This window comes from Artibeus jamaicensis, unplaced genomic scaffold (assembly GCF_021234435.1).
Source record: "Artibeus jamaicensis isolate MK-2021 breed Jamaican fruit bat unplaced genomic scaffold, CSHL_Jam_final contig_444, whole genome shotgun sequence".
In the NCBI taxonomy this organism is placed as follows: domain Eukaryota; kingdom Metazoa; phylum Chordata; class Mammalia; order Chiroptera; family Phyllostomidae; genus Artibeus; species Artibeus jamaicensis.
The window spans coordinates 11053140-11071643 of NW_026521831.1; the positions used below are offsets into that span (position 1 = coordinate 11053140).

At 43.7% G+C, this 18504-nt stretch overlaps 1 protein-coding gene across 2 annotated transcripts in view; it reads right to left on the reverse strand.

Annotated features, from left to right (window-relative positions):
• Nucleotides 1-259: 259 nt before the first annotated feature.
• TTC8 (tetratricopeptide repeat domain 8) overlaps nt 260-18504 on the reverse strand; it is a 42558-nt gene continuing 24313 nt past the window's right edge. For both annotated transcript variants that reach the window (XM_037130410.2, XM_037130409.2), the window contains 8 exons: nt 17677-17762; nt 13761-13848; nt 11300-11410; nt 8008-8147; nt 6490-6664; nt 6056-6178; nt 3025-3108; nt 260-1112 (listed from right to left, as the gene is read on the reverse strand). In XM_037130410.2, the coding sequence (XP_036986305.2) occupies nt 996-1112; nt 3025-3108; nt 6056-6178; nt 6490-6664; nt 8008-8147; nt 11300-11410; nt 13761-13848; nt 17677-17762 (924 nt within the window). In that variant the 3' untranslated portion in view covers nt 260-995. The remainder of the gene's footprint in view (nt 1113-3024; nt 3109-6055; nt 6179-6489; nt 6665-8007; nt 8148-11299; nt 11411-13760; nt 13849-17676; nt 17763-18504) is intronic.

Here is an 18504-nt window from a genome sequence, read left to right on the forward strand (position 1 = left end):
TGCTGAAATCCCGTCTTTCATAATATTATAAAGGTATTATAAAAGTTTTAGCCCTGGCTGGTGTAGCTCAGTGGATTGAGTGTGGGCCTGTGAAGCAAAGGGTCGTGGGTTCGATTCCCAGTCAGGGCACATGCCTGGGTTGCAGGCCAGGTCCCCAGTGGGGGACACATGAGAGGCAACCACACATTGATGTTTCTTTCCCTCTCTATCTCCTTCCTGTCCTCTCTCTCTAAAAATAAATAAATATATTTTTTAAAAATCTCCTTTAAAAAAAAGTTTTAATTTACACCCTTATTTAAAGTCCCTCATGTCATCTTCACTAATATAAAGCACAAGTTTGTATTACACAGATATATATTTACGCAATTTTTCCCTTATATGATTATACAAGGAGGGACCCCCCAAAACAGAAATTTATTAAAAATTGTGTATTTATTCCTCCGTGTTTAAACTCAGTCCCCTTCAAAGTGCTCTCCATTTGATGCAGTACCACCTGTCGAGGCGTTTTTTCCCCGCTCAGTGCGTGAGCTGGTCGGTTTTGATGCCTTCCAGTGCTTCTGCAGGATGTTTCACCTCTTCCCCCTCGGCAAAATGCTTCCCTCTGAGGACTACTTTCATCCAGGGAGACCAAAAAAAAGTCACTCGGGGTGGGATCAGGTGAATGGGAAGGATGGAACACCAGGGTCGTGCCGTTTTTGGTCAAAAACCGCTGAATACTCAGCACAGTGTAGGCAGATAAGCTTGGAAATCCCCGTGATGAAATGGGCAAGTACACTGAAATAGTCTTCGAAAAAATTCACTGAAGCTCAGGCAGCCTCTCACAACACCACCAGCTGGCACAGTGATACAGGCGGGTTCCTGGAACATTCACCCAGTGGGGGAAGCCTGTACTACAAGGGGCCCACCCTCCACGATATAATTCCTTTCATGGTGGGGAGGGGTCCTCTCTTGTATAGTACCCCACCATAAAAATAGATATTTGGTCTAAGGAGTAATCAGAGCATAGCAAAGTGCTGCTTTAACCGCTCAATTAAATGTTGTGTATCCACATGATCTGGAAATACTTCTTCAGACTTACGAGCAGCAACATAGCTTCTCTGTAGATCTCCAATCTGTAAGAAATACCAGAATAAGGCAACAGAATAAAACCTCCAAAATTAGTAAGGAAGTCAAAATAAGACATACTATCCGTATACGGTACAAACTCAAAGGGTCCGCAAGGGTAAACTGCTTCATTATGCTACTTGGGTTTGCGAATTCTTTCACTTGCAAAACAATTCAATCTTGAAAATTTGTGAGAAAAATAAAATAACCAATTACATAAATAATTTATGCTCCATTACAGCTGTCTAGTAACAAATTTATAAACCTGTTTTCTTTTCTGTCACTGATAGTTTTATAAAAATAAAACACCTGAGCATGCTGAGACAGCCAGCTCGGTGTCGTTTGGGAAGGCGTTAGACAACTATTTGTAGTGCACCACAAGGACATATTTGATTAGGGCATTACGTTACAGGCAGAAAATTCAAGCAGAAACCTGTATTTAGGATAACACAACATGCTGTGGGGCGTTTTAAATAGTGACAGCACATTAATGTTGGAAAAATAGGTAGTTTTAAAAGTCTGTAAAGAGGGTTTCTGATTTCAATAAACTATGTGTTCAAGTCCAGTCCCAAAGAGAAACACACGCAGTATCTGAATCTATCTAAATGTATCTCGATTCATGTGTCCATTTCCAAAGAGAGAGAGCTTTTTAGTGTGTGCACGCAAAATTATCTAGAACATTCAACTTTGAAGTTTTTTAAACATGTATATGCACTAAAAGCATAAGTTCCCATGTCGAACCCTAGCATTTCTTTTCAACATACTATTTTCTCTCATGGAAGTATAGCCTTTTGCTTAGAGCACTGTCTCATTTGATTTACATATTATTAAAGCTGACAATGTTCCTGGGAGAGCGTAACCACGCCCTCTCTGCACGGCACAGTGGAGAGCACCTGGGTGTCACCAGGAACTGGACGTGAGTCTGCACCTGTGACCACAGAGAAGTCTTTCAAGCTTTCCAGGCCTTGGGTCCCATTGGAATACAAGCTGCACAGGGTGGAGGTCTTTGCCTTATTCCTCGTTCATGTCTGCTGTGCCTTCGACACTGCCTGGTACATAGCAGAGGCTCAATTTTTTAAAAAACACAATTTATATTAAAACATTGAGTAAGGAAAGTTAAGGCAAGGTCATTGTGTGGTGTGCCTGGAATAGTGGCTAGCATTTAACAAGTGCTCAAAAATGACAACTTGTGAGTGACGGGTTATCTTATCTTCAAAACAGAATTGAGAGTGTGGATGGCTTTATGTTCATGCTATGAAAAGTGACGTTTTTATAATGTTTGGTCCACTGAAAAAAGAGTCATCACATCAGCAAACGCTGTAAGCCATTTCCTTGTCCTCAAAACTCACCCTCCTATTAAACAGAGGTTTCCAAGCCAAAGTTAGTTATTACATGTCTTTGGTTTTCTCATTGTTATTGAAAACGGCACAGGACTCCTTCTTGGATATTAACTGAGTCGTAACAGTATCAACAGTTGAATTTTCCATGTAGTGCTCATAGCTAAAATAGCTTTTACTGCCCCTAATTTTACAGTAATTGTGCCAGAGACTTGGTGGCGATACGCTCTACAAACAATACACAGGACTTTCCTGCTGTAAAAGCTAAATTGCTAAATCCTTCCCCAACCAGAAATTACTTTAATAAGTATCTTTTTAATGACAAAATGTCATATTTTAAAACATAAAATAATTTTTCTGCCATCCAAAATGATGTTTAGTCAATATTCAGTGATCAAGTTCTTTAAAGTTTATTAAACTGTCCCTTATGGGACAACACATGTTATATAAAAATTGTGTTTAAAAAAAATCATTTCTTTCAGGAAGTTATAGTTAGAATGTCCTTATTTATCTGTACTTTTTTTAAAACTGAGGTGGAAAAAAGAAACAGATCAGATGGTAAATTGATAAAGAAAGAGAATACCTTTTCAGAGATTGTTGCAAAGTTAAAATGCGGCTCGTACATATGGGGCGCCAAAGATGATGCAGTTTGTAACAGCGCTTTTGCCTGTGTAAAAAAAGAAAAGAAAAACCAAAGGCGTGTGAGCATATTATCAGCACATATTTGTGGTTTTTTTGGTATAAGAATCCTTTACCCAGGAAGGGACCTTGAGAATCATGACCCCGTAATGGATATAGATGACATTCCTCATGAAGTACAACTAACTGACGCACAACTAACTGCTTATATCTTTGCCACAACGGTATTAACAATAAAATGTTTTGACATATGGATAAAATAAGAGAATTGGAAACTTAGAGTACATTTGGTTATTTGAGAATCACTGTTCTCATGTAGTTTTATATTTCAGTACAACTTAAAATATAATCCTCTCAATGCTAAAAAAATTAAAGTCTTGTTATTCTAGTTTTTCTGCTGTTGACCGATTTAGTGGGCTTCTAAATTTCAGAACCCCACGTTCTGTGCTGGATGACAGCGAGCAAGCATTTATTACACCGCTGACCTGAAGTGACAACTAAGGGCACCAGAATATGACACGCTTTCTGTTCTCTAAAGAACAGAAAAAAACAGAATCCACCCCAATTTTTTCATCCCCTGCAGGCTCAGAGGGATGGTGCACTGCATGGCCGTGACGGACGGGAGGTGTTCACATGCTCAGCATGAGGACCGCGAACTTGGCGTTCCGAGCTGTCGAACAGGCCGCCACCTTGCAGCCCAACCCAAAACCTCCATTGGCGACCCTGAGGACAAATTCATGTACCTTTTTATTTTTGATGGAAAATAAAGTGCCAGTTCATATACATGGAATACGTTAATTCTTTTGTTTTATGACTACCTATTTTCTTTTTTTAATTAAGGTCTGATTGATAATAAAATGAGGTTAGGATCATGAAACCTTTTACCAAAACATTTCAAATCTACTGGATGCTGAAGGAACTACAATAAGTCAGCGGGGAAGAAAATCACAAAAAGCGCTTGCTTCACATGGACCTGGAAAAGTTTAGAGACAGAACGAGGTATCAGCTTTTGTCTGAAAAATGTAAATCCATCTCATTTGGGGGGGGGGGAATTTATGAAAGAAAGGCAACATCCAACAATGTTTCTTTCCTGGTTCAGCTAAAAGTTTATCCTTCTGCCTAGGAGACCAGGTGGCGTGCTGCTCACTGTCTGTGACCTTGGGGAGTCACTCGCCCGCCTCAAGTTTGTTTCTTCATCTCTAAAGTCTGGAATGTAGTAACATCCCCTTGATTACCACTAATATTGTGTACTCAGCATCTTAAAATTGTTATAATAATGCTATAATTTCTTGAGCATCTACCACGGGCTCAACGCTGTGCTTCTACTATGACGAGGGCTTTGTGTGTGCGATCTGCTAATCGTCACAAAAACACCGCCGCGAGCTGCCACTACCCTGCATTACACATCACCCGTGCATTTCACACACAGAGACCGAGCACCTGCCACTGGCCGGCACCGTTTTTGACACTGAACATACAGCAGTTAGAAGCGGAGAAGGTCCCTACTTTCACGCAGCTGACATTTGGCACATGAACATGAAAATATATGACCCAATGATAATAAGCACTGGGAAGAAAACAACGAACAGGCTGTGTGACAAGGCCGGAGGCCCCTTTACACTGATGTGGGGATGGCCCTTCTGAAGAGCTGGTAATTAAGCTTAGGCCTCGGTGACAACAGGAAAAGTCACTGCAGGAGCTGAAGAAACGTCCCCGAGGCCCTAAAGGAAGGACGGTCGCTGTGTGCATGCGTGTCCGGAAGTCACACACAGGTGCACAGCAGTGCTCCCTCATCCACCGGGGACACGCCCGAGGGCCCCCAGTGGACACCTGAACCCATGGACTGTACCAAACCCTATATATACAGTCTATGTTTCTTATTGCACATACGTACCTATGACAAAGTTTAATTTATGCATCAGGCACAGTAAGACAGAAACAACAATAACAGTAAGATAGAACAATTAGGACAACAATACTGTGATAAAAGTTACACAGCTGTGGTCTCTCTCCCTCTGGTAACCAGTCTGATAACCGAGAGAGACAGCTACCGTGTGACTCATGAGTAGCACGGACGCACTGGACAAAGGGATGGTTCGTGTCCTGGGCAGGAGGGTGGCACACAAGTGAAAACTCATGAGCTGTTTATTTCTGGAATTTCCCATTTACTGTTTTGGGACCATGGTTGAGCGCAGGTACTGAAACCAAGGAAAGCAAAACCGTGAGTCAGGGGGACGGCGGTAGTGATGAAGGTGCAGTCTGAGAGGCAGCCGGAGGCCACGTTAGGTGGGGCCTTGTAGGTCAGGGTCTGAAGAGCAGATTTACCCCAGTGAAAAGAGAAAGCCTTTGAAGCATGCCAAGCAAAGTAGTGACAAAATGATCTTGTGGTCTTTAAATCCCCGCGGTTGTTCTGCGAAGGGTGTGCTCTAGGGCACACGTACTTGTTGGCTGAAGTGGAAACAAAGACCAGCTAGGAGACCCTGTAGTGGTCCAGGCAAGAGGTGAGAGCAGTTTGGAGAAGGGGGTGGTGGGTAGGAAAGTGGCTGGGTTCAGAATGTGGCTTGGAGGCAGACCTCCCAGACAAGGTAGACAAGGGCTTCCCAACCACACTGGGGACATGGCGGGGGGCGGGAGAGGTGGTCAGAAAAAAGAGGCTTCCAGGTGGCTCCTAGGATTCTGGCTCCAGCAGCTAGATGGTGTGGGTGGGGTTGGGGTTGGGGGTAGGGGGGTTATGACGGAGCAACACTTCCCTAAAATAGTGAAGACTGGGAGGTGCAGATTTGTCCTGACAAAATCAAGTGCTCCCTTTTGGATACAGGAACCTGTGCAAGGTCGCGTCACCAATCTGTGACAGTCTTGGGATGCAAACCCAGGCTGACCAGGCTCTGGTTCAATGACAGCACGTGGAGGCGCTACCCGTGACGGCTTTTCTGCGAAGAGAGCTGACTGCCGCTGGGCCCCTCGCAGTCACTGACCTGCTCCACGTGGCCCTTCCGCATCTCCAGCACAGCCAGGTTGTTGTAGGCCTCGGCGTGGCTGTTGTTGTGGGCCAGCGCCAGCCGGAAGCACTGGTGGGCCAAACCCGTGTCTCCTATCCCCTGCAGAGGAAAAACACGCATGTGCACACACAGACCCACGCGCTTCCCCCTGCCGTCCCCTCCCACCTTTCTTCGTATAAATCTCTCCTGCTCCCACAGGAAAAGCAGCAAGGACCAATCAGAGGAGTCCCGTGTGAATTGTGCAGGAGGATTTAACTGGGAAGATAAAATGAGTAACGGTGGCTCTCAGAAACCTCCGAATTGCTGCGTACGACTGCTACCAAACCTGAGCTCACAAGACCGGAACGCGGCCTCGGACTAGCCTGCGCTACCTTCTCCCTGACAGACAGTGGGTTAGAGGGACGACGTACCACAGCCACGTGCCCCAAGTTGTACCAGACGTCGGCCGCCTCTTCTTCGTTTTCGGCCAGAGAAAGGGCGCGCTCAAACGAGGCCAGAGTCAGGTCGTACTGCTGGGCGTAGAAGCAGCAGAGACCCAGATTGTTAAAAAGCTGGCAGTTATAAACCCCCATCTGCAGGAGTCGCCTTGAAAGGAGCACACAGATTTGTGGTGTCAGACCGACTCTATAAATAGTCAGACACATGTATTTTCACAAATTTAGAAATGGATGGATTGTATAATTTTAACACGCCCAAACAGAAATAGAAAGTATTGTAGTCAATGACAAACATGTTAAAGCAAACACAGAAGTAGGTCTTCTTTGACAACACTAGTTATGGGAAATGTGTCCAAAGGCAAGGTCAAAAACAACTTATGCACGTTTTTTTCCCCAAAAAAACTCTGTTAGAGAACCAAAATAAGGAAAAAATAGTCGTGTAAAGTAGAACCCACACGTTTTTGGTTCACAGCGCTCTGCTGCCCGTAGGTAACCCCCTCAGACCCTCTGGTCTGCTATGGGGACGGCGTCCGGCATTCAGCTCCGGGTGTTCAGCTGTGCTGGACCTTGGTTTGGTCATAAGCATTTTGTGGTTTAGCTGCATCTCCTGACCTCCAACAGCTCCCACCGAGGAAGACGAGAGCGCCAGGGGAGCCCTATAGCACCCACAGCTCAAGAAGCCCAGTCGGCTTCTGTGCATCATTAATCCCAAAGGACAAAGGATAAGCGAGTTCAAGTAAGCAAATGAAATCTACCCCCACTGCCCTGAGGAACCCATGACCCACGTTAGGGCAGGGGACTTGAACCAGCTGCATGTGACAAGAAAGCCTTATATTATCCTGTTTTATATTTCAATATGTATTTGAGGAGAACTCTTGTCGGCTGCCAGTTACCTCCTTGTATATTACATAAGGGCCAAAGAGGAAATCAAAATGTAAAAATGAACCCAGAAACCAGCTGTAGGATAAGATGAGTATGTGTTCGAAAGAGAACCAGAGAACAGCATTTGTGGAGACAGAATTATTTGGACAAAAGTTGACAATACTTCACAATACCCGGGACCCTGTTTCTGGTCCTTATCGGGGCCCAGAACCTGGGGCCTGCGCCTCTGCAAAGCTCATCACCACTGCAGCTTCCAGGTCTGTGTGCCGTGCACAGCGGAGCTAGTGAAGGCAGCGACGGGGAGAGAGAGGCTGCCAGTCACTACTCAGCTGTTCCCGGTCACTGAGAAAATGGCTAATTCATATGCTGCCGCAGTGCTAAAAACTCAGGCGACTACCCAGGTGTGTTTCCACAAGATACCAAGTACCTATGGGTTTCCAAATTATTAGATGTCACTTTCAGTGCTCACAACACATCTGGGTGTCTGAGTTTTTAGTATCACACAGACACGGCCTATATATTATTTCTCTACATTTTCATTCCATCTTTATTACTGTTTCACCAACACCGCACAGGAAAGTAGTTTTACAAAATAAAGGTAAAGTGCACCTGTAAAAGCGGAGCGCGATTTCCGGCTGATCGGAGTAGAAGTGGTTGCTCCCAATGCAGGCGATGGCTTCCACGTGAGTGTTGTCCTGTTTCAAAACCTCTTTATAGAATTCGGCAGCAGAGGACATGTCGTTCATCTCCTAGTTTCCACCAAGACAGGACAGCGATGCTTTATTAATGTTGCCAAGATGCTATTTTCATTCCGACGGACTTACATTCTTTCACTCAATAAATATTCGCTAAGAGCCTACCTTGTGCCAGACTCTGTTCTAGGCCCTGGGGACACAATGTAGACAGAAAAAGATAAAGTGACTATTCTCAAGTGGCTACATCTGGTAGGGAAGACACACCAAGGAACAGACGTGACATGCCAAGGAAAAGGGAGCGGGGCAGAGACAAACAGAGCCCGGTAAGGAGACAGGGCGGTGCTGCCCCAGAAGGGGCTCCAGAGCAGGTGCCAGGTGAGCAGGCCTGGAGGCGGGGAGGGACTAAGACCTGTGCGCGGCTGGAGAAGCAACACCTGGGCAGCGGGAACAGCCACTGTGAGAGCCTCAGGTGGGAACACTTGCCACGGGTAAGAACCGCACAGAAGCAGGGGAGGCTGCAGAGAGAAAGTGGCGCAGAAGGAGATCAGAGAGGCGGCCAGGGGCTTTGGTGGCCCTGGTGGAAACCTCAGGCTTTTTTCTAAATTGAGGAAAAGCCGTTAGAGTTCAGAGCAGAAGAGTAGCATGACTGTCTTTCTATTTTTAAAGAGGAACTTGCTGGCTACACACAGGATACCCTAAAGTGGGGAAGAATGGTAGCAAGGATAAGGGGCATCTCCCCGACAATCGTGAGTAAGTGCGTTTCATGTTGTTGGTAATAGTCACGGCTCTCAAATCCACCTCCAAGGCCAGGTCAGGCTCCACACCCCTCGTGGCACCGTCCGAACGCCCTCATTTCACACAGTTCCTTCTGCCTCGTGGCTGACGTAGCACCTACTAGGTGAACCACTCGCTTGTTCTTACCAGAGGACACATATCTTTTGTTTGATTTTAATTGTAACATATTTTAATAAATCCAAGACTCCAATGGTTGTAAGAAGCACCACACAATGATTTTTTTTATCACATGGAATTTTTTTTAACCCCCATAGATTTCAGTTTGGGAGGGTTTTCCCTTTTGTTTTTTACTTAAGGACTTAACTTTTTTAGAGCAGTGTTATGTTTGTAGTAGAAGTGAGGGGTCATTATGAAGATTAAGTGCATTTCATTGTCCAATATCAAAAATTACATCCACTAACATTACTACCAATCTCATCAATGTTAGTATTATGAATAGAGTTTTGACTTTGTGGACTCCTTGAAAGGGGTCTCAGGACCCCCAGGAACCTCTGGTTGACACTTTGAGAAATGCTGATATTAGAACAATATTGGGGGCCCTTCTCCCCACTCCCCCTCACTCATCCTCATGGGGCACACAGAGCAGGCATGTCTCAGCCCCCTTGGGTCTCTCTGGACACCGGCTGGCCGGCCTGCACGACACCCACGTTCTCTGCCCTGCCATGTGGCACACGCTCTCCCAGGTGCAGAGGGTGTGCTGGGTGGACAGGCAGGTCAGACGCGGTGGCTTAGTCCATTTAACTCAGAGGTAGGACACTGTTAAGTTATTTGGGTCACAGATCTAAAGCCGCCTGCTCCAGTTCTGCCTTTATCAGTAACAAAGCTAATAGTTCATCCCTTTGTCTACATATTGTATTGACCTCTCAAATTGGAGTGAGGACCCAGGGTGTTACTTATTAGTCCCATAAAACCCCAATAAAACATTCATAGGTTGATCCAAACTCATGCTTTACATTGGATGTTCTCGCTAAAAATCCTGCCAGGATTTAACTCCTTAAGAGAAGAGGTAACCAATATTTTCTTCAAAACACAGAAGCCCCTGGGAAGCTTGTGAAACAAATGCCTGCATCCCACCTGCTTTCGTGGGGAGAGAAGGGGCCGCACCTCTCAGACATCCCCACAGTCATGTTCATACCCAGTAAAGTTCACAGACCACAAGTGTAATATTTCCTACGGTGATGCTTCTAATTTCAAGCACTTTTTAACAAAGAACAATTCAAATAAAGACCTGCATTGTGAACGAATAAACAAAATGCCTCACAAAAATTCAAACCACAACTAAATAAATTCAGCAAGGGTAAATTATTTTAAACATGTTTCTGTACAAAACAAGCAATGAGCAATAATAGGCAGCATGACACGTTAATTTTTAAATAGGAAAGACTTAAAGGATACAAGGCCAACAGGAAAGTGACAAATAAAAAGAAAATAACATAAAGGAAAAGAGAAAAGTATTATGTGCATAGAAAAAAATCTCTAGCGGCGCATGCAGTCAGAACAAACTTCACTAGTGAACTCTCAAGCCACCGTCACACAGAGAGAAAAAAAAAACACCAAGAACCTTCGCTGGTCAACTCTGCCCCGAGGGAAGTTACCTGTAAACTCAAGGGTCCCACTATTTCAAGTCTGCGCTTAGTCCTGATCACCCCACTTGAACATGACATTGTCCCCACAGGCAGGATGCTTCCCTCTCTACTTCTTTCTTCCTGTTGAGTGCACAGTGCAATTTGACTTTTCCCACAAAGCCCTCCCCCGCACACTTAGAAAAAGGTAAGTTCCTCCAACTCCCGGCCAGAACAGAGCAGGGAACGGAGAAGGTGGCGGATCACAGGATCTGTCCGGGGCCTCGCCCGTCCCAGCCACAGTGACCACAACAGAGGCTGGGGAGGAACAGCGACCGGCAACCACGTGTTAAAGGTGTCGGTGTTCTCCAGGGTCTCCCTGCCTGCACTTCCGGCCTGAGAAGGACCAGCAGAGGGACCGCAGTGCGCAGGAGGCAGAGCAGGGGGCCCGAGAGCTCTGACCGCCTCGGGATGACAGGAACTGCATCGCTGCCACTGCTCTCGTGATCCATTTTATTATCCTTCCTTTCTAAGCTTCTTGGTCAAAATTCTGTTCGTGTTCAACCTGGAGTCACTCAAAGATACAGAGGAACTGACGTAGTATTTTTATTGAATGATCGAAGTCTTCTACTTACCTGTTTATCATAATTATATTCCAAAAGGGGAAACAATCTTCATAATAAAACGTCGGCTTGACACTAAAATCTCTTCCTCCATCGGTAAACTAGAGGCCAACCCTCATAGTTTTATAAATCGCTCTCCTTGCTGGCACCCCACAAGACTATGGACTGCCTTAAGAAACACATAACCTCAGTGTTACACCAACTTTTTAAATACCTTGAACCTCACCTCATGGATCCTGGCAATTCCACAAAGGAGGGTTACTTCTCCTGGGAACTTATCTAATCCTTGTTTGAAAAGGTTTAAAGCAGTCACAGGCTGATCCAATGAGATGTAAACCTAAAACCAAGACGTGTTTCAGTGAAAGTATTGGTTCTTAAAATAATACGGTATTTGTTATGACGAGTATATAATAATTGCTCAGTAACAAATTATCTCCTAGGTATTACAGTAAAACATTGTGTAGCATTAATCTCTAACAATGATGTTATAGTTTTATTTCCACCTGTTGTGGAAATAACGCTTTCACTGAAGCTTTCATTCACTTATTCCTTCAACAAATGCTTGTTGTGGGTTTACTGTTCTCACAGAGCCTGAGCAGTAACGAGACAAGGACTAAGGGAAAACATTTTTAGGAGAGAACAGGCATGAGTGTGTCTACAGGTTGGCACAAAAAATCGATGAGAAGACTGAAGATGAAGATACGGGAGAAAGGTGTGACGTGAGAGAGAGCAGCAGGGGAGGGCTCATGGAGAGCGTGGTTCCGGAAAAGGCCCTTGGAAGTAGAGGGGAACCAGGCTTGTGGGGCGAGGGTCCGGGTGTGAGACGGTTAGCACTCGGCGCTCCCGTGCACTTCATGAGCAACCAGCACGTGCGCATGAATGACCCACACACTCGAGGGGCATCTCTGAAACAGAGAGTTATGTTATGTAGAGAAACGTAAGATTTATGACCCTTTTCCTTCATGATCACAGATCCTCTGCTTCTTCCCCTACAGCTAGTCTGTGCTTTGAAGAATGTGCAACCAGATACCCAGAAAACTGTTTACAGTGTTTACTGCCAAAGTAGGAGTTCAGAGGGATACATATGAGTAAAAATCTTTCAACTTTTACCTTTTATGTTTCTAAACTGCTTTTAAAAATACAATAAATATAAGTTAATATGCTAAGTAATATAAAGTATTTAATAATTATTTTTAAATTAACCATCCAAAACTTTAAGAAATAGTGCTGTCCCTAAAATCTGCTGACCTCTATTATGCAACAATCATTCCTTCATATATTAAAGAAAATAAGTGAACTTCACCTCTATACACTCTGTAGTGGATTTAAACAAATTAGTTTATGAAAAAACAGGTTAAAACATGTATTTAGCAATACTTAAAACTAAGTAAGAGTACATTTTTAAACCACGTGTCAAGAGATTATCAAATACTGTGACCTGAATTTTAATTTCAAGATGTCAGAAAATTATGAGACGACTGTGAGTCTTACAAACCTTTTTAAGAATTTAAGTTTAATATATAATGTATAGCAGACTTAGACACCAGATCATTTCAAACATTCTGAAAACCACTGTACACACACGAAGATTAGCACACTAAATTTTGTAGCACAGCTTTCATTTTGTTCCCTTCTAGCCTGCCGATTTTTAATACCCTTTTAGGAAGAAGTAGCACTTCCTTTTATATCCCATCTTCTTCTCAACAGCTTTACATTTTAATTGAAAAAATTCGTAGAGATACAGCAGATGATGTCATAACCACCACTTCATCGCATATTTCTTTCAAAGTAGTCTTGGTGAGGGTCAAGAAGCAACTTTGTCCTGATGCTGAGAATCCTAGGTAGTGGCTGTGGGGGGCCCTAAGGGGCAGTGAGTAGGCTCCAGAATCACCACGTCCTGGGGCTGAATGCTGGCTGCTAAGGGCCAGGTGACGCTGAAATGTTACTTACCCTCCTTACCTTTTCCCTAAGAGTACAAGGAAACATTGAACCCTACCTTGTGGGGTGCCAGAGGGCAGGGGTGTCAAACTCATTTTCACTGGGGGCCACATCAGCCTCGCAGTTGCCTTCAAAGGCCGGATGTAACTTTAGGACTATATGAAAGTAACTACTGCTTAACAGTTAAGTGAGAGCTTGGCGCGGCCGCCGGGTAGAAACAAGAGCAGGATAAAAAACAAGGGGGAGGGCCGGATTCAGCCCGTGAGCCTTGTGTTTGCCACCTGTGCTATAGGGTTAAACTGCATATGGAACAGACCTGATTACCACACTTTATACTGAGCAGGTGGCCACAAAGAGGAAGTACTGTTTTTATTTTGGCAGAGCCCAGAAATAAAGGACCTGCATGAGAACAGTCCTGTCCTGTGCAGTCTGTGCAGGAGGAAGACTGTATTGGATGAAACACCCGTCTCCACCCAGCAGTCTCTGTGGGGCCTGTTACTCATGGGGATACGAAGCCCGTGGTATTTCCTTCCGTTCCAATGCTTAATCTTTCAAAGGGGTTTTCTTATTTTTCATGGCAATCAATTTCTCCTCAGTTACTCTTCTCATAGTCTCACATTTTCCTTTGCTAAAATAAAGTCTGAACACATTAACCTCCCAAAATATTCCTGAAGAAAATGGCAATGCTCCCCATGCATTTAAACAGTTATTCTGAGAAGACAGGTTTCACTCAGACTAAGAATACTTACTTTTGCCAAGTAGAGAAACGTATCTATCATTTCCTGCTGTTTCAGGGCTGATTTAAACTGTTTTTCTGCTTCACGATACATTCCTAACCTAAGAATAGCCATTTAAAAAATTAGGCATTCATCTTAAAAAGAAATACTATATAGCATTTATTCATACCCTAAGAATATGAATACAGACAAATTATATCTATACGAGTAAGCACGTAATACGGGAGGTAAACTCCTACACACCTATTAACATGTAGTTTACATGATTTAGCAGAAAGTTGCCCATTTCCCATACTCACTGTCTCACCCCCAATGCCGTGTGAAGAGCCGGTTGGCAGTCTAGTGACAGCAGGACTAAAAGCTGCCGGGGAGCCAGGTCGCGTGGTTTACGATCAGCAGGGCACATGGCAAGTGACCTTAATAAATGCTCAGAGTCTCTGTTTTCCTGGAAGAGCTAAAGGATGGCTTTTCTTGGAAAACACCTTTTACTCTGAGACAAAATCTCATTTTTAAAGCCATTCTTACACAATTTCAGTGTGAGTAGTGTCTGTCACTTGAGTAGAGAGCTACACCATTTCATTATTCTAGAAACATTTTCTTTTCCTTTCTTTGGTATTGGATACTGATTGCCCTCATCTACAAAAGAGAGGCTTGTTCCTTGCCTAACCATAACCGTCCTGGCGTCCCCACCCAGCTCTTCTGCCCAGGGAACACTCCGTTACCCCTACATCAATCACTACAGCACACTTCACTCTGTCCTTAACTGGTCTGTTAGGCTTTCTAAGAACTAATCATCCCCAGTGTCTAAGATGCTTTAATATTGCTTTTTTAAAAAAGATTTTATTTATTTATTTTTTTAGAGAGAGGAGAAGGGAAGGAGACAGGGGGAGAAACATCAGTGTGTGGGTTGCCTCTCACACATCCCCCACTCCAGATCTGGCCTGCAACCCAAGCATGTGCCCTGACTGGGAATGGAACTGGTGCTCCTTCAGTGTGCAGCCCGAGCTCAATCCACTGAGCCACACCAGCCAGGCTAATATTGCTTTTATTTTTTGAAATAAAGTCAGGACAATACACAGTATGTTCCACTGTGCTACTTTCATTTAAAGGCTTGAAAACATAGCTTTGATCTTCTTTCCTAACCTAAGCCTCAAGCGCTGGTGTGGCTGTCTCCCAACAGCTGTTAGGAGATATAGGATCACAGGGGGTAAAAGTGACCCCAAAAAAACTGTCCTAAAATGAGAGGATGTGTGATATGGCAGAAGTCCCCACCTCTTCAAAGGTATCACGACTTTTACAAGGAATATTTATAAAACTTTATCAAAGAACTCTAAAAGTCCTATAAATATATTGTTTCTATAACAACATATTTATGTAACAACTTCAATTAAACATGCAAGTCTAAATCACATGGCTGAAGCTCATCACTGATTTTCATGAACACCTCATACTCCATGAGTGAATGTATATTTTTATCTAGTAACTTGTCTCTTTCCCAAAATGATTTAAAAGAAATTACAACAAAAAGACACATAGGACAAGAATATAAAAAGAGAAACTAGTTTAAAAAAAACAATAGAGATGGAAAGATAAACAAATGTTTTTTTAAAAAGCAATCAGAGCTATTGAGCTACTCAAAAACCAAAGAAGAAGAAGAAAGGATGGGTCCCATGTCTTTTATTACTGCATCCTCAAAAGATAATTTCTTCCAGTACTATCAAAAAAGGGTTTCTCACATGGGTTCTCACGCAAAGGAAATGGAGTGGGCCATGTTTAAAGAAGGCATAATGAAAACATCAGTCAAGTTCATGAACACAGAGTCAGAGTGCAGAGATAATCCCTAGCAACTGCCAACTTTTTCTCTGCAATTGAATTCCATAAACACCGTGAAGCACCAACTTTTCACGATGGTGAGGAGATGTAAAAATGAAGATAACAACCATGTCCTGAAGGTACCAATAAAGATTGAAATAAAGCATGCTCACAAATCAATTCGGTATTTTGACATGAGAAGAGAAGTGCTGTAAGTAAGAGCACAGAGGAGGGGTGAACTAATACAGCCTCAGGGAGGAAGAGACAGACAATACTTTGATGGGCAGGGGGAGGGGCGGGGGAGGGGCCACCTCAGACAAACGAAACGGAACAAGCACCCAGGCGGGACAGCACAGGGCAGGTCAGGACAATGCCGAGTTGTCCTGATCTCACTGAAAAGTGGGACACGGTGCGGAAGGGGGGAAGTGGGAGATACGGGCGAACATGCAGACTGGGACCAGGTCAGGGACATCACACCCGAAGTCCTGACTTCATTCCAAAGGTAACGGAAATTTACCAAAGATTCTGACAAGAGCTGTTTTTCACAACAGTCCTTGGACTGTGCATATAGGAAGGGCTGATTGGGGCAAAAAATAAACAAAATAGTAGCAGAAAATTCAAACAAGAAGCTAACGTGACAGTCAAACAAATGACACTAAGCGCCAGAATGAGGGTGAGGGCTGGTGCTGGGCAGTAAGGGAGCAACTGCTGCTGCAGAGAAGGAGCCAGCAGACGCAAAGCAATGAGGTCGACTTGGGGCTCCATCACCTGGTAACCCCTCCCCGAGCTCTCTGGCTGCTCAGTAAACAACTGACTGAGTGTGTGAGTGAATGTGAATGTGAATGTGAGTGAATGATAATGATAAAGTGAATAATGCATCCATAATAAAGATGAGAGGCTATTAAGAAACAGAGGAGAATGATAATATGACAGCAAATACTCATTTAAATGTCACCCTATGTGGATGGCAGAAGGAACGTGAGTTGTGCTTATCCTTAATTATTAAAGATTTCTGAAGGGTTTACTTGAAAGCTCACAATTTCAAGCTTGCCTTTGGAAATTATATTCATAAGAGTTCAATGGTCTAAAATTACCTTTTAGTAGAAAACACTCCCTCAATCTAAGAGTAGGGAAAAATAGAGTTCAATGTGAAACAGCTAAATAAAAAGTAGTTCTTAATTTCAACAGTAAAAGGAAAAGCATCCCTTTGGTTTAATTTATATATTTCCTTTTCCTCACAGTATTTGCCGGAAAACTGGAGTTTATAAATACTGAAGGATGCTCACAGTGACTGGTCTGCCTTGTTTTTGAATAATAAAAGACATCTATCTTTATAAAATGTAACTTTTCCATTTGTCTCTACTTTTCAAATGCTCCAAGTGATTTTCAATATCAGACAAGTTTCAGATCTTATTTACTAGTTGCTGTATAATGTTTGTGAACTTAATTAGAACTTTTCTGATCTCTCACTTAGCTGAAAAATGTACTTAAATTGTAAAAATGAAAGAATATTCAGACCCTACACAAACACTATGGAACTGTGCAAATAATAGGAGAACCAGCAGCAAAATGCTGAGCTGGAATTCTCGTTCTGCCACATGTGGATCAGCCTCAGGAATCTGAGCGAATCCCTTCACCTTTCTGAGGCTGTTTCCCTCATCTGGACAATGGAAGCAACTCCCTCCCAGGTGCTGTGAGATCTGGTGAGTTAACCGTAAAGCACTTTACAGCTGTGAGGCAACAGCGCAAAGAAACACGAGAGGCGAGCTGTGCGTGGAGCGGGAATCAACGCACTGGATGGCAGTCCCAGGTCTGTCACCAACAGGTTCCCAACACAGAGCACAGCCTCTCTCTGGCCTCAGCTTCATCGGTAAAGGAGTGTTGGGCCCATGGCCTCAAAGTTCCCCCTCCCCGGCTCTACTCTTTTATTATTCTAAAGGGGTCGGCCCTTTGTGCCACCATGTGATGGCTAAGTAAATGCTTTCTCAAGGGAGCCAAAGAGTTTTTCACTTCTGCATGAGAAAAATCTATCCCCCAGCCCCTCAAAAATGATCCGGTTTGAAACTCTCCGATGTGTGGCAACTCCCAAGCCCTTCGCAGACAGCCCAGGTTTTACCTGTAGTAACATTTGCCGATCTGCACTTTCCACCACCAGTCCTTGTACTGCGCATGCTCTGTGGAAAGGGCAGCCAGGTCCAAAGCCTTTGAAAACAAGTCGTTTTAGGTTAGGATTTTCTTTTCTAACAATAAACAGAAACAGCAAATAATGCAATAAACCATGTAATTAGCATCAATCAAAACATGCATTAGAAATCAGAGAGCGGCTCCAGTTGCTCATGTTTCCAGATGGCCCCGCCAATTTTCCCGGAATAATCCGTTCCAGACCAGAGGGCTGACGGCAGAGGAGAAGCAAACACTGATTAAAGGGAAGCCGAGGCACCGCATATTCGAGCACAATTTTAATATACAAGGCACAACACTGACATTTTAAAACCTGTACGTTTTTACCCTCTCCCCACCATGGATTGACTGTCTACTAATTCCAAACGTCTCCAAACTCAGTGGCAGTCACACCTTTGGTGTGTTAGCCTGGCCTAATTACAGACCCCGCTATAACTAGAGATGTGGAGAACTAGAAAAAAGATCAAGTAAGCAGGTAGAAAGAGGTTTGGGAAACAGGATCAGGAAGAAGCTGGGAACTTGGGTAACTGCTGTCTTCAAAAACCTGCATTTTGTTATTCTGATGTCACCTCACATTCCAGTAACTCTGGCGGCCAGACTTTCCTTTGCTGCAGACTGAAAAACACCCTCCTTGATCGCTTTCACATTTTACATGTGTTTATCCCATCTCTCTCATGTCTTCTAGTTTATTTGTTCTTGCTCATGTTTATTCAAGATCCAACAAGAAATGACTAAATGGGAATTCAAATTGTATACAAGCGGA